This window comes from Pseudopodoces humilis, chromosome 1 (genome assembly GCF_049639895.1).
Source record: "Pseudopodoces humilis isolate 2021_Gansu_Grassland_sample_001 chromosome 1, ASM4963989v1, whole genome shotgun sequence".
NCBI lineage: Eukaryota > Metazoa > Chordata > Aves > Passeriformes > Paridae > Pseudopodoces > Pseudopodoces humilis.
Genome location: NC_142200.1, coordinates 144,687,418 through 144,703,840, shown reverse-complemented (window position 1 = coordinate 144,703,840; position 16,423 = coordinate 144,687,418). Strand labels below are relative to the sequence as shown.

General features: G+C 42.5%; 1 protein-coding gene across 4 annotated transcripts in view; it reads left to right on the top strand.

Moving 5' to 3' along the window:
* DPP6 (dipeptidyl peptidase like 6) overlaps nucleotides 1–13,385 on the top strand; it is a 534,726-nt gene extending 521,341 nt beyond the window's left edge. For all 4 annotated transcript variants that reach the window (XM_088054737.1, XM_088054745.1, XM_005527745.3 and 1 more), the window contains exons 18-26: nucleotides 1,325–1,423; nucleotides 3,700–3,769; nucleotides 5,527–5,721; nucleotides 6,691–6,745; nucleotides 7,613–7,718; nucleotides 8,544–8,602; nucleotides 9,851–9,923; nucleotides 10,023–10,096; nucleotides 11,090–13,385. In XM_088054737.1, coding sequence (XP_087910863.1) covers nucleotides 1,325–1,423; nucleotides 3,700–3,769; nucleotides 5,527–5,721; nucleotides 6,691–6,745; nucleotides 7,613–7,718; nucleotides 8,544–8,602; nucleotides 9,851–9,923; nucleotides 10,023–10,096; nucleotides 11,090–11,236 — 878 coding nt within the window. In that variant the 3' untranslated portion in view covers nucleotides 11,237–13,385. The remainder of the gene's footprint in view (nucleotides 1–1,324; nucleotides 1,424–3,699; nucleotides 3,770–5,526; nucleotides 5,722–6,690; nucleotides 6,746–7,612; nucleotides 7,719–8,543; nucleotides 8,603–9,850; nucleotides 9,924–10,022; nucleotides 10,097–11,089) is intronic.
* The last annotated feature ends 3,038 nt before the right edge of the window (nucleotides 13,386–16,423 follow it).

Sequence of the window (16,423 nt, the reverse complement as noted above, 5' to 3'; positions counted from 1 at the left end):
CAATTATATGAACAAATAAAACGGCTTGACTAAATTCCCCTACGTGGCAAGACCCTTTCTGCTGATAAAGCTACTTGTGTGTGCCATAATTAAATGAGAATCTTAATATTTAACTAAACTTAATAGGCTGTTGCTTTGCCACTTTTGTGGGGGTTGTGGCTTTGATAAAGAGCCAGGCGTTGCAGAAGCAGGGTGAATAGTCACTGAACCAATATACTACTGATGAAAGATCTCTGAAATATATTAACTGGAAGGGCAAGTTTTTGTCTGCCTGCCCAGCAGAGATGGGCAGTGAGAGCAGGATAATCAGCTACCAGAAGTGTTATTTGAGAAGCTGGGGTTACATATCTATTTATCAGTGTGTCTCAAATGGGGTTACAGTCGGTGACACACACACTGTGGTGTGAAATCTCACACCCTCCTTGGGCTCAGTGGCAGAGATAATGCCCTGGATCCCCCTGGGTCACACCCAGACTGATCCAGGGGAATAAGCACTGCAACAGACTCCCTAGCTCAGGATTCACTCACCCCAGCCCTTGAACACCCCCTCCATGGGGCTCAGGATCTTTGCCCAGGCATGGAGACATTTCCCACCATGTAAGACACACAGCCTGAAGTGTCTCCTAAAGAAGGGCCCTTTCCCTACCAGCTGGGAAGGACTTATTCTTTCTGGTGCTGGTGCTGGCTGCTTTTTCTAGAAGAGGCTCAGCAGGTAAAGCACATGGCCAGGATGAGGGGATAAAGGTGAAATCCCAGGACAGAGGAAGGAATTCTCTATTTCTGACCCAGAGAGTCCTTGGCTAACACACATAAGCAAAATGAAAAATTTTTGAAACACTCCAAAAGTCAAGATTGCTCCGAAACCTGATGTTGCAGGTTTGCATGAGCTTTGTTCACTCTCCTCTCCCATGGCTTTCCTTGCCATGGATTTTTTCTTGCACAGCAGTACCACTTTGGCTGAAGCCCTCCATAGTCTCCTCCCCTTGCTATTTATTATGTATAACTTGGACACAGACTTGAGGACCTCTTCATCTGAGATCTGCCTTTGCATGGTGGGTGGATGTCTGTCTGGGACCCATGGTAATGTCACCTTCCCACCTCCTGCAAATCTACTGAATGTCACTCCTTTCAGGAATATAGCTTTTTGCCAATGCAGATCTTGGAAGGGGTTTCAAAGATTTAACTGAATTAGACATCTGTGAGGACTAGAAGGAAATCTGTTTGTAAGGAAACTTGTTTTATATATATCAAAGTGACTATAAAATGTTAAAATGCATTTTCACAAACTGTGCCAAAAGTTTTTGTGATCTTGTCCTTCTTTCAGAAATTTTTGAGCTGGAGGTAAATGAAAATGTGCAGCTGGCTGTAAATGACAGGCAAATGCCTAAGGTAGAATACATGGAAATCAAGATAGATGATTACAGTAAGTAGCACCTTTCTTCTCACTTATTTTTCTCTTTTACTGCTATAGCTGTGAAATGATACAGCCATCCTGGGTAAACTGGCAGGAGGAAAAATGACTTTGACTCTCAATAAACTCACACAGTTTGCAAAGCACTCTCCTGGAATGTGCTACATAAGGAGGTTATTACAGAGGCAGAATTTGATGAGAATTCAGCTGAAGAAAGGCAAAATGATAGGGTTGGATTTTTTTCCTCTTACAATTTTCTTTGTGAAGAAAAAGCCACTCTAGGAAATGACACAGTGGGGTGCCCCCTTGTTGGAAGCATTTGCCCTGGGTGTGTGTGTGTCATTTGAAATGGGTTTGGAGTGGGATAATGTGTGTGCTTGCTGGCTACAGCTGTGGTTGCCTCTCAGTGCACAATCTGAGCTGCAGTGAATGAAGATGACTCTCACATGACTCTGCCCATTGGAGTCACTCAGGATCCTTCAGAAAAAGCCACATTATTTGGGAGGGTTTTTAAAAAAGGGGCTTTATGAGAAAAGACAAAGGAGATTTCACCTGGAGTAAAGAAAGCAGACACTTGGAGCAGTTTGCACCTGCAGCTGGTGTGTTATTTCTACCACTTGTGTAATCATTCCCCACATATATATATTCCAAAGAGAGAAAGAAAAGCCTGGTGGCAAGCAGCCAAAATGTAAGCCTGTCTCTGTAGTTGTACCTGAAACAACCTAAAAAAATATCTCCTCTGGCTGTAAGCAGACACCTTCCCCATATGGGGAAAACCCACATACTCAGATATGCACGGAGGCTCCCCAAAATCCCAGCCTGCATGTATGGTGGCAACTCTAGGAAAAACCCCAAAGACTCTGTGTTCAAGATGTGGCTCATAATGTTTCCCAAGGCAGAAAGGAGTGTATTTCTCAGGCCATATGCAGCAAAGTGAAAGCAGCCAGCTGTGCTGGGGGGCAGGTTACTGATTTCAGCCATTTCAGATGTTATAAAATGTGAAACAAAGGCTGAGAGAGGGTTGCCATTTGAAAAGGATAACAGTGGCCCTAAAATGTTCTGTTTGCCACATGGGCATAAGGAACATAAACCAGTGCATAAAATAACAGGAACAGACGTGCACTCCTAGGTTTTATGGACAGGAAAGGATGGATAAAGAGCCCATATTTCCCCCCATAAGCCAGCTCATATGAGACTGGCAGTTGATTAGGGATAACTCAGCTTGATACTAAATTTTTTAAATGCAGGTCTCATTGCAATTCTGCTCATTTAACCAAAAATATACTTGTGTGTAATAAACACACACTGGCCGCAGCCACATGGCCATTCTGCTGTGCCATCCCTGTGTTTCCAAAGCTTTGGGCTGAGCAGCCTTGGGAACACTGCATATAGTAATATTTAAAGTCGAGCAGTGGCCTTTTTGGCTGTCCCTGGGCCATTGATCCAATTTGCAGCTATTAGCATTCAGATGGAATAACTAATTAGGCAGAGTGTCAGGTAACGATTGCAAAGCAAACCACTTAAACCATGCTGCTAATCTGTGTATTAATCTCCTGAAAATGCTCCTAATACCGATTTAATTGCTGGGCCTTTGCTAATCTAGACTGTAGTTAATATTTCAAAAATAAACGTGCTGTCGTTGATGCAGAGAGGGTTTGTATGGAAGCAGTTTTGGCTATGGATAAAAAGCCACAGAAATGACATTCAGTTAAAAGAAGCTTTAGTGATCGCATCCCTCCTTTACGTTGGTTCTGTACCAGTGTAACAGCTTGGGCTTCAGCACCTTTGCCTCTCGTCTACAAAATTTAACCCTTTGGAAGTGAGGATTGAGATACTTGTTTCTCCCTCTGTCTTCACACCATTATAGCAAAATAATTCTGTTTCCCTCCCCCAGCCACCATACTTAATTGGGTTTTAAATGACTATTTTCATTGCCAATTTTCCTCCTTCTCTGCTGCCCTGAAATATTGATTTCTGTCTGCGTCACTCACCCAGATGCCAAAAAAGGAAAATTATAGCTATTGACAGATGTTAATTGAATGCTGTAAGAGTGATGCATGACTGAGCAGCTTGCACTGTACTCCCCATTTACATTTCTTGTCACCTCAGCTATCACAATATGGGTCTTTGGCAACATCTGTGTTTCTAAGGTAATATTTGCCACAGCCTCTGAAGAAATGCCATTCTGCTCCTACTCATCTGTGGCTAAAACACCAGAAAAATCTATTGGAATCATGTCAGCATTCCCATATCAAAGACATGTTATTATTTGTTCTTTTTTTGCTTAGGATTGCCAATGCAGATCTTGAAGCCAGCAACCTTTGCGGACACCGCACACTACCCCTTGCTTTTGGTTGTGTAAGTTCTTGCTTGTCCTTTCTTTCTGTTCACATTATCAGGGCAGCTTGGAAACCTTGGCCATGATCAGAAACTTTAATGATGTGTTTTGTACAAGGAATGCCAGAGTCCAGCACATTGGTCCCTACCCTGTCTCACTTGACAGCTGGGAGAGGCCAGACACACATCCCTTCTTTCCCATGTTTGAGCCGAGGTTTTCAGCTCCCAGGAGGGCACCCAGTTGAAATCCTGCAGAGTAAATTGGGAATTTTGTGAAGGTGTTTCATGTACACTCAGTCATTTGTGGGGCAGAAACAGGAGGAGGAGGAATACAGATATATTTTGACTTTCTGTCCCAGTGCTTAGGGAACCCACTTTGTGATTAACAGGTAATTTTAGAGTGGAATTCAGTCAGCCTTACTAGAGCTTAAATTTTAGGTGTCGTCATGCAGAAATCATTCCCTTGTAAGTGCTGGTGCTCACTGAAGTGACAGTAAAAAGAGAGCTGGAAACCTTTGAATACCTCCACAAAGTTAGCATTTATATTAGATGGGTAGGTTTTCCTCCTGGCGGGCAGAGCAGACTGGTATTTCTTTATGCAACATTTAGTAACAATAATGCACATTACTGGGGGGTTTTTTGGCAATTTGAAAAGAAGTTGCAGGAGGGAATTCACTGACCTTGGAAGAACCTGTTTGGCCCTGGCTGCATCCCAGTGCATCACTTGCTGCCTGCCAGGGAACACCCCATGAGAGGAAAGCCTCATGCAGGAGGGATGAACGCCTGGTGGATGCCTGTGCCACCCTGCACAACTCTCCATGAAGGACAAAGCCACTGCAGCGAGGGTGTTGTTACATCACAAAATTACTGCGGAGAAAATGTGCTTCATTATCAAAGTGCTCAAGGAAGATTGGTTCTCATCAAGTGCAGGGCACTTGATTAGGCTGCCTCTGGAGCTGGGTGGGCCAGGGTCTCACTTGGATGAATGCAAATAACTGGAGTCACATGTGCATTAGAGTCCTGCAGTGAAGTGCCTGGTGTCTCTGAGAACCCCAAAAATGACAAAAAAGTGGATAAAAATGCCAGTGGCTCTACAGTAATCCCAGCCCTAAATTATTGCTTAAAGTCATCATCATCACTGTCCATTGTTTTTTCTGAGCTGCCTGGCTGACGTATGGTCTGTATTTCTCAAGACAGTTCCCCTGTACAGGATCAGACCCTAAACAGAAGGGTGAAGAGGAGGTCTTGCCCACCCCTTTCCCTTTCTCACCAATTTTGTGCCAACTAGGCATTATTAAGCTGTTTTTTATAACTTTAGAAATCATTTCTGTCTGTACTTGTGTGAAGCAATGATGACAGAACCACTTCAGCAGAAAATAAAAAAGACCTTTGGGGAACATAGAAAATAGATATACATTACAGCAGACATAAAAAAGGGAAAACTCGACAGATACCTGTGTCACTGCCCTGGTTACTCACAGGAGGAAGCCTGACCAGTTAGAGATGTGCTTGCTGGTGTGGTTCAAACCTCAGCTTAGAGCCTGCTGTGCACAGAGGGAGGCAGAAACCTACCTGCAGCTTCCACCCAGCCTCAAAACCCATCCCACACGATCAGCCTCCTGCATGCCATCCTTGCAGAGACTGCTGTCCCCTTCCACAAACCTGCCTTCCCTTACCCTGCACGATGGGTGCCTGACCCTGCAGGACTGCCCTATCCCACGACAATTCCCCCAGCTCTGGGTGCTGTTGCCTTTCCTTGATGCCCGTTTCTGTTCCAGAGATGGGACACCCGGCAGCCAGATCGTCACGGAGAGGTTTGAGGTGACGTGGGAGAGCGTCATGGTCAGCTCCCACAACGCCATCGTGCTCAAGTTCGACGGCCGCGGCAGCGGCTTCCAGGGCGCCAAGCTCCTGCACGAGGTCAAGAGGAGGCTGGGCCTTTTGGAGGAGAAGGATCAGCTGGAAGCTGTCCGGTGAATGGCGCTGTTACTGGAGAAATTAATTCATTGTGATAATTAACCCAAGACTCATTAGTCCTGGTAGCTTTAATGGTGTGTAGGGTAGAGTGAGGGGATGGGAGGGAGGGACAATGTGGTTGTACAATTGCAACTGCATGTGAGAGGGAGCTCATGCCAACCAGAGCAGAGGGAGAAAAACAAGCCTTAAACAGAGCTAAATTAGAGCACACTTATCTGTATCACATGTTCAAAGCTTATTTATTTTTAGCTCTGTACAGTCGTACAGCTACAAACAAGTAAGCTTGAATATCTATTCTTACATTAATCTTTTGCTTGCCTGGCAGTTGGAAAAAATCCTTTAAAAAAACTTTTTAAACAGAATAACCAGGGCAAAACCCTGAATGTCAAGTCCTGTCATATTGTTAGATTTATTCTGCACATAATCATGTTAAAACCACTATCAGAGTATTGCAATAGCTGTGCAATAGCTTATTATGGCTTCCAGAGGTAGTGCAGGTTATTTGTTACCATTGCTTGGTCAAATCCAGCACTTGAGGTTGCAAGATTAAATCAGACAGATCCATGTGAAAGCAGCTTGGACCAGCTTGATTTAGATGGTCTGCATCAAGGGGAAAGGGCTTTAAACTGAAAGAGGGGAGGTTTCTATTGGATATTGGGAAGAAAGTCTTAACTGTGAAGGTGTGAGAACTGGCACCTGTTTCCCAGAGAAGCTGTGGATGCCTCATTCCTGGAAGTGTCCACGGACAGGTTGAATGGGGCTTGGAGCAACCTGGTCTAGTGGAAGGTGTCCTTGCCCATGGCAGAGAAGTTAGAACTGGATGATCTTTAAAATCCCTTTCAACTCAAACTATTCCATGACTTTTTTCTGTGGCCAGTTTAATTTAAAGCTGATTAAAATCACCATTTTTGCCCTTGAAGGGAAAAATATTTTTAACCTATTGCTTTCTCTTTTTCATGTTCTAGGACAATGCTGCAGGAGCATTTCATTGATAAAACAAGGGTCGGTGTCTTTGGGAAGGTAATGCTTTGCCATTGCTCCTCTGTGCTGTCCCAGCTGGCTGATATGGCTAAACAGCTGAGTTAAACCCTGACTTATTGAATATGTCAGTGGTGACTTTTTTATTATTATTTCATTTTGGGATAGACTGCACCTTGCTCAGTGATGTTAAAGGTGGAGGCTTTCATTCCACCAATGTATTCATCAATGACTTCTTTTAAATTAACTTCCAAGTGCAAAAAGTGACTGTTGCTCAGAAAGCATCATCAGATTGTTCATTATTTTTTTCCCATTGCAAACGTTTATTTCATTTTCACCTTGTCTCCTTAAAGCCTGTGGGAACATGGGTAAATTTAACTCATGTACAACAACCCTGTGGATTTCTGAGGCTGATTTGCCATGTGTGCCTGGCTGGGAAACAGCCACAGTAAAGTACACACAGTTTGAGATGAGAGTGGGACTGCGAGTAGAAAATTGTTTACTGTGGGAGACAGGGGCTTGGAGTGGGCGAAGAGAGCTGCACGGAGAGCACATCTCTGCAGGGAATTATTAACAGGCTGGCAGCAGACGCTGAATTGTGATGCTCATTTTGAGTAGAGAAAATCTGGGGTAAGCGTTTTGGAGGGGTAGCATATCTGGTTAGAGCTGTAGCCATAAAGTGAGATGAAAAATGTCAGCTCTTGGGTACACAACCCTCCTGCCTTCAGGAGTGTGCCAGCCACATGACCAGCGAGAGGTCCCTTGTTCTCTGGTTTTCCAGGGCAAGGTGTTAAAGGCTCTGTATTTTTGCAGCATTTGCTGCAAGGTCTCAGCTGCCCTGTTTCTGTACCCAAAAGTAGCAGTGCCTCCCAGATGGAGCACTGACACCCTGTCTCATTTCTGCTACAGGATTATGGTGGTTACCTGAGCACTTACATGCTTCCAGCTGGTGAAGACAACCAGGTGTTCACCTGTGGAGCTGCTCTTTCCCCAGTGACAGACTTCAGACTGTATGGTAAATCCCATTCCTCAGCCCACTCCTGCTGACCACAAATGATGTTTCTTCCCTATCCTTTCCCACTTGCCATCTTTCTTTCCCAAGATCCTGCTTGGTTTATATTCTGTGTCATTTTAGGAGTAGCCATAGACCCTTTTTCTCCACTAAAGCAATTTAACTGGCACCAGCAGGACCAGCTGTGGTAGTCAGAGTAACCAAAACACTTTATTACTCCTTTTAAATAAAGGAGAATTGTCTTTAAACCCCTCCAGCCTTTATCACCAACCACCCCCACTGCCTTGAACGTGCTTCCCTCCTGCCTGAAGCACCCATCCATGCAAGCTGTGATCCAGTCTGCCTGGCCCATCCTGCCTCTGACCACAGCACTGCCCTGCATGTGATGCTCCTTTCTCTCAGGGATAGCAGTTCCCTTTGCATTTTGCACCAGTGAAATTCAGGGGGCTGGCAGGGAAGTCTGTGGTGTTCAGCCAGACTTCAGGAGCTGTAATGTTATCCCTGAGACCAAAGGGAACTTGCTGCTGATGGAGAAGGCCCTGTGTGACAGGAGAAAGGTGCACTATGTGATAGAGCTCTTCTATCTCAGTTGCATTAAAAAAGGAAAAAAAAAAAAAAGGTTTTCCTGTGACTTATTGAGACACCAGAAGTACATGGTGACAATGACAAACATATCCTTAGTGCATTTTCAAAAACTTTTAGAAATGCATCCTCTATAAATAATGCCATGTTAGAAAATAAGGAGTTTTTTAGCCTTTACAATATTTGACTCAGAAGCACCAGTGTATTCATGACTGAAAGTGATATTTTAATTTTTTTCTCTTCAAGCTTCAGCCTTTTCTGAAAGATACTTGGGCTTGCACGGGGTTGATAACAGAGCATACGAGGTAACTGCATGGACACTGCATTTCCCTGATAAAATGTGAACTGGGTCTTAACTCTCCTTCCATGTGCTCTCCTTTGGGGCCGAAGCAAGGTTATGCAAGAGGCAATGAAGGTGTCCTTCAGCCTGCTTACTGCTTTTCTTGTCTTAATAGTAATCATGGATAAAGTTTTTATTGATTAGCCCTTGTGTCTGCCTCTCTAAATTGGGTAAATACAGTTTTAGAGATTGAAAGAGCTGAGTGACTCAGATGTGCCCAAGAGGACACGGTGTCACGACCTCCTTGAAAGTTCTTGCCAATGATCTTGCCACTTTGATTCTCTCTGAGATAAACAAATTCAAGTGAAACTCAGCTTGACTTTCTCAAACTTTGTGATATTTCAGGTAGGTAAAGCTCTGTCCCAGAGCTGAGCAGGACATGGAAAAGGAAACACAGCACCAGTTAAGAAAAATACGGTTAAATACATGTGATGGGATCAGTTGGATCCTGTGCTGAAATTTGGAGGCAAAACCTGATAAAGAATAGTCACACCAAGAAAATTTGTTACAGAGAAAATCTAGTTCTAAGCCTTGTCTCCAGCCAGAAGACGTGAAGGCAGCAAAAGTCTGGCACAGTTGTCACAGAGAAAGCAGATACCACCCTGTGCCCTCACAAGGGAACATTTATCCTGGCTACCTAAACTCTGAGTTCATTGTCTCTCAGATTTTGCACTCATAATCTCTACCTTAGTGCAAACGCCTTTTGTTCTTCTAGAAATTGCTTGTATTTATATTTCCTTGTGCATCTGAAAGACAGCTGGGTGCAAAGTTGTTCTCAGCAGTGGACACTTGAATTTCACATCAGATCATCCCCCAAGCTGTCAAAACTCATTGAGGTTGGCTTTCAAACCACACCAAAGTCCCTCCAGATCCATGAAGTGTTCTTAGGCACAGACACCTGGGCACACTTTTCATTGGTGCTTTTTACTCACTTTGGTATTTTCCATGTGTTCTACAGTTCAGGCTTTTATTGAACATTATCAGAAGAGGGTCTCTGACATGTTCCTGCTGCTGACACTGCCCTGCCAGCACAGGGTGGGGGTCTATTTTACCTCTAGATTTATATAAGTAGCCAGGAGAATATGCTGTGTTGGTGTCTGCTTGTTCTCCTGGTGATAAAGTATTAAGTGGAAATAAGCACTTCTATTGCCTCCATATAAATTGCTAATTTCTAGCAAGTTTTTTAATCTTATTGCAACCTTTACCTTCACAGATCAGCAAATTATCACACAGAGTATCATTACTAAAGGAGCAGACATTTTTGATCATTCATGCTACTGCTGATGGTAAGTTAGCCCATCATTTTAGTTCATTATATGTTTGTGGTAGCTTTGATTTTTGTTAATTAAATTTGTCTCTTTAATGATTGCAATCTGTTTTTACAGAAAAAATCCATTTTCAGCATACTACGGACCTTATCACACACCTAATTAGGGCAAAGGCTAATTACAGCTTACAGGTACAGTATATGTTTCTTTTTCTTCTATTTAAACAGTTATTTCCCTATATAACTCAAACTGATGTTATGAAACAAGGCTTGAAAAACCAGTTGCAAACTCAGCCTGGCAGCTGAAGTAGCACCAGCATATAACATGTTTGTATTAGTCCCATGTCTCTGTGACATCAGTGTTTTGGTCTGGACAGTTGTAGGACCATTATTGAATTATAGTAAATTAGGTTGTGAGAGACATATCCCTAAGAAATTTATGCCTGTTGACTTTCTTTGGGAACAACACAACAAATTCAGGACGAATTTCAGTTCTAAATTAAATCAACCAGAAAAGTTACGAAGACATATGTCACTGAAATCTGACAACCCACTATGAATGGCACAGCTCCACTTTCCACCAAATTATATCTCTGATATTTTTCTGAATGGTCTATGTGCAAGCCATTAAATCTTTCAAAATGAACCCACCCTAGAATCCCTGCCTTGACAACCCATTATGATCCTCTTGCATTTCTTCAAGTTACCTGCTCCATTAAAATGAAAAGTTGGGTTGAAACTATTTCATTTCTGGCTTCACAGAGGTTTTTGGGTTTTTTTCAATTTAATTACTTCTCCAGCAATGTTTATTAATTTTTTTCACTTAATGGCATTTTTGCTTTAAAGCCCTCATTTTAGTCAGTATAACCTAATGCCGTTTCTCTCCAAAACTGCTCGGAACAACTTGCAAGGAAAGCGTGGGCTGGTTCTTCTTAGACTGAACCTGTTCAGAAGGGAATTGAATGGAAAATCCTCCACCACAAAAAAAGTTCCTTGTGAAGGAAGATGCAAGTCTGCACTTGGAGCACCTTGGTGCCCAAATTACCCTGGGCCTCAGGAGCATCCGTGCGAAGCCCAATGATGCTGAGGAGACACAGTGGGTTTGCAGCTCAAGCTGCAGGTGTGGGTGGTCAGTCCTGAAAGTTTAAGCTCTAAAAAGTGTGTATTTACCTGGTTTTTTTTCAGATTTACCCTGATCAAAGCCATTACTTCAGCAATGCAGCATTTGAGCAGCACTTGTACCAGTCCATTGTCAACTTCTTTGTGGAGTGTTTCCAGGTTCCAGACAAACTCCCGCTAGCCCCACTGAAAGAGGAGGAGGAGGATGATTAACCCTACTTGTCCGTGCTAAGCACAAGGCGGATCTCTCTGACAATATGCAACTGGATCATTTTCCTGAAGAAAGAGATGTTGTTAGCATGTATTTAAAAAAAAAACAAAAACAACAAAAACTGAAAGCAGCTCCTCTGCTTTACTTGACAGCAACTCCTTCCTAAATGGAAGAACATTAAGCATGGTGAACTCAGCAGAAACTGCTGTCTGAAATAAATCCATCACAACCAACATCTTCTTTTTCTTTGTTTTTTTTTTTTTTTCGGTTTTGTTTTTTTTTGGGGGGGTGGTTCTTTTTCTCTTTTTTCTTTTTTTTTGTTTTTGTTTGCCACAAAATGACTTATAGAGTGAAAATGGTAAGACGTTGAACTTGAAGGAACACCCCAAGAAACCACTTTGAGGACTGGAGGATTTAATGTCTCTCTGCAGCCAAGCAGTCAAGCAGTAGCAGTGAAATCCATCATCCACATTAAGGTTACTATAGTTAGCATCACACTGTGTCAGAAAAAAAAATCTAATACATGGAGAAGATTATAGCACAATTATTTTAAAGGATACAGATTCATACTCTTGCCTGCTCTTTTCCATCTTCAGGAGGTTTGTCATTGCTACAGGATACACAAATCCAATTGTGCGAAATATCACCATAGTTACACCGATCTTTACCTTCCTGTAATTATTTTGTTAATTCTGTATGGCTTTTACTTCTGTTGTTCATTGGGTCTCATGCTTACCTTATTAGCTTCTCAGCTTGTTCTGGATGGGGAAAAACCATAAAATAAATTAACCAACTCACTTTAGACCTCAGGGGTCTAATGAGGCAATGGGACTTGAGCTACCCAGATATTAAAAAAATCTATTGGAATAAAGCAAAGAAAAACTCATTCTTCTATTCCCAAAATAGCTTTGCCAGCAAGATTGAGTATCTTCTTTGGCAGCCTTGAAAAATATGCACATAAATAAGCTAAATCAGCTTACATTGAGATATTTTTTATTGCGATGTAGAAAAACATGTGACAGTCATGATTATTCTTTCTCTTTCTTTAGTGTTGGAACAAATGGTTGGCAACCTGCTAGGGAACAGCTAGGTGAGGCTGTGGTACAGGAATTTGTACCAGGGACCTCACAGATCATCTTATAAAGCCATTTAAACAGAGACAATGTGCAGAGATTTATTGCACGTGCTGTCTGTGGCTTACTTTTATTCCAGGTCATTGATTAGCATACTCCAAACACATTTAATTGTCTCTTCTGTTCACACTAGTTTTGACAACCATAAAAGAGAAAAAAAACCCACAAAAATAAAAAAAAGAGGATTTTTTGCTTTAAATGGTCTAACTGTTCATTTTAGCAGTGGAAAGCAACTTTTAAAACTTCTTGTGAAAACGTTCAGCTCTCAGAAAGAAATCCAACCTCCATCCACTTCCACATACTGCATCATAAGAGTTTTGACAGTGTCGCTCCTTGTAAAATATTCTGACCAAATGTACAGCCAGTATTAATACTGTATATTTCATTTTGTTGTATATAAAGGAATGTAAGTCAGCTCTTTGTCAGATCCCCAATCCAATATTAGTCTTGTGTTCAACATGCATGCGGTAACACTTCTTTGCTGATCAGGACTCCTTAGAAGCACTAGCTTGGAAATATAACAATTAATGTAATTTCTTTTCTTGTTTTAACAGCTTGAATGTCAATGCCGGTTCCTACTTTTTACGTAGTACTGTGAGTAAACTCACATCCTGACAGCAATGATGATGTTTCCATTGTGTTCTTTAGTGTGTCTTTTTTCTTACCTTTATTTTAAGCTTTGAATGTTGGTTGTACTTTGACCACCATGAAAAAATATATTGATAAACCACAGAAATTACCTAGTTTGGTTTGGATTATCTCCTTTAATTTACAGTGCATCGACATTGTGTGAACAAGAACTACGGTGTAAATCTGCTTTATCTGGCAAGATGCCAAATAGACCATGAGAATGCTGCGTGTCCAGATTTTGCTACGCTGAACAGGCTCGAGAGCCTGAAATGAACTTGAACTGAGAAATGTAAAAATCTGCTCTGTCCACAATCTTTTGTAGAAAGAACTTTAGGATGTGGCATGGTAGTGTTTGTTCATTCATGGAATAAAACATTATTTTACCACCCTGGTTGCTACTGCTGTTGTTTTTTTAAGTTATTAAATAAGCATCAAGTTGCTGGAAGTGCTGTTTCTGGTTGAATTGAGCCCAAACTGGCAAGTGCTGACTTGCTGCACATCATCAGTGCCAGGGTGTTGTCCCATCAGCCAACACCCAGTAGACCAAACCAGATTTAGAGGAGGAGAAATTTAATATTTCACAGTAAAACCAAGAAATGATTGAGGACACTTACTGTAATCTTTGTTTCCAGCAGATCAGGAAACAAGAAAATGGAGCACTGGGACAGGGAAGGACAGATTGCAACAGTACAAAATAGCTTTGCTGTTATTTTGTTTAATTATCTAAATGCAACTAGTATTTTTTTATTGTCCAAACAAATCAAGCTTATATTCTCAGCTCATTGGCATATCTGGATGCCATAATGTTCAACTGTGGCATCCCAAAGAGGAAGAGAACTAATGAGCAGTGCCCTACTAATTCAGATGGAAACCACAGAGGGAAAAATGAAGCATTGCTGGTAGCTAATTAACAAAGCCAGGCAGCCAGCCATGTTTGTAATTGTCCATAGGTTCAGGCAGAGAGCTCATAAACCCATCCAAGCTTATGAGCTCAAGCCAAATGAACACTGCTTCTTTGAAGGGTGGGAAGGAAGAAAACTGAGTGAATGAGAAAGGGCATGTGGGATGTTCCCATGGGAAGACCAGTGGATTCTGCTGTTTGCAATGGGGAAAATGGCATTTAGTGGGGGAGAGTGAAGGTACAAGGCCAGTGCTGGTACCTGGGACATGCTCCTGCATTTGCTGTCATGCCCATGTTGTCCCAAACCTCACTTGGTTTGCTGAATAGTTCATGTGCAAGCCATTAAATCTTTCAAAATGAACCTACCCTAGAATCCCTGCCTTGACAACCCATTATGATCCTCTTGCATTTCTTCAAGTTACCTGCTCCATTAAAATGAAAAGTTGGGTTGAAATTATTTCATTTCTGGCTTCACAGAGGTTGGTTTGTTTTTTCAATTTAATTACTTCTCCAGCAATGTTTATTAATTTTTTTCACTTAATGGCATTTTTGCTTTAAAGCCCTCATTTTAGTCAGTATAACCTAATGCCATTTCTCTCCAAAACTGCTCGTTTTTTTGGTCTTCACAAGGAAAGTGTGGGCTGGTTCTTTTTAGACCGAACCTGTTCAGAAGGGAATTGAATGGAAAATCCTCCACCACAAAAAAAGTTCCTTGTGAAGGAAGATGCAAGCTCTGGATGTTTTAACTTCACATGTTTGGTCTCAGGGCACATCTGCCCTGCAGTCCTTCCTGGGGCTGGCACAGAGCTGCCAGACCTGCCTGGCTGGGGGCTGGCTGAGGACAGCTTTCTTCCTTGACCTGAGTAAATGCTGGCTCCCTGTGGTGCTCCTTCCTCTCGGGACTTCTTACCTGCTTTCCACTGGCAAATGAAGAGCAAATGGCAGAAATGGAAAAGACAACAGAAAAACTCAAGATCTCAGTTGCCAAATCCTTAATCACGTTGCCTTGCTGAGCCTAATGTTTGCATATTTTTATTCTGGTCTCTAAAGCTCACAGCTGGAGGCTCAGAGTAGAGCTTAGGGCACTTGCTAAGGTCTGCCTCCTCTTCCCAATTCATCTTTCCATCCTCTCCCCATTCAGTATTACAGGTTACAATCTGAAAGCAAACCCAGCAGCCCTTTGGAAACTAGGAAGAGACAAATATAAAACCAGTATGGTGAGCCCCTCAATAAGCCATAAGCTAAATAAATTCTTTATTCTAATACCTAATTCATGGTTATTTTTTTTTTTTTTTTTTGCTTAGAGACATTCATGAAAAGTCTCAGATTAAATGATGCTGCATTCTGCCTCCTCACTGAAAGAAATGCCTTAATCAAGATGTCCATTTCCATGACTGAGAGCAAAGAAGAGTAAAAAGCAAATACAGATGGAACAAGGCCCCAGGAAAGCACAAAAGTAAATGGTGCTCCAGTATTCCTGTAGAATAGCAAGGTTCCCTCCAGGCTGGTTTGTTTTTTCTTTCCTTCCTTCACTTTAAATCTACCTTTTAGGTCATTTTAAAGCAAGAAACAACTCTCTGAGCTGATGTGGATGCGCTCAACCTTGCTGGAAAGGAATCCTTAGAGTGCCTTTGCAACAGCTGTTGTCAATGTCCTGAACTGCAGTTTGTGCTGAGCACTTCCAGTAACTCGAAGTGACATGTAATTTCCAGTGAGTATTTGGAACCTGCCTGCAGGAGATACTGAGCACCTGCTCCCCACCACCTTGTTTGGGAGCACTCAAAGTGAGGCTTAGTCCTTTACCCAAAAAACCAAACCCAGAGCAAAGCATGAACAAGACAAATCCTCTGCTCCACGTTCTGCTCTGAAACACCACAGGAAAAGAGTGCAGAAAGTCAGGAGCCCAGATTCTGCTGTGACAGTTCCTGATTGACCTTTGTTCCCCGTAAATTCCCATTTGAATGTGCAGAAAACAGGGAATTGAGGAGGTTTTTTGTCTGTACTTGGCTCCCTCTTCATCAGAGCAATGCTGCCATCACAAGAGCCACAGCACACATGAGGAAACGTGGCCATCTCAGGAGTCTGGCATGCCATGCCAAAAGTGTGTCCTGAGACACAGTCCCTCTGACATGGTTAGGGCCATGCAACTGAGAAACAGAGACGCTCCAGACGTTTTCTGTCTGTGCACTAAGGCAGGTGCCAAAAGACAGATGAGAAAAGCAAGACTAACACAATAAGCATAAATTTCCTAGTTACTAAACATCTGTGGGAAATCTGTAGGACTCTAGAAACCAGTGTGAGCTGAAGACAGCTGAGGTCTGGCTCTCAGCTCCTCCTTGGAGCTGCTGATCACAGCCAGCACCCTCAGAGCTGCCAGGAGCAAGAAGCACGTGCACCCATGATGATGTTGAGAGTGCTGTGGGGGAAAACCAGATCTGGGCACATTCTCACTCAAAAGCCACCAGCCATGCCTGCAATTTTATCCTGAATCTTGTGCTCATGGAAGTTAATGGTCACTGGGGAAA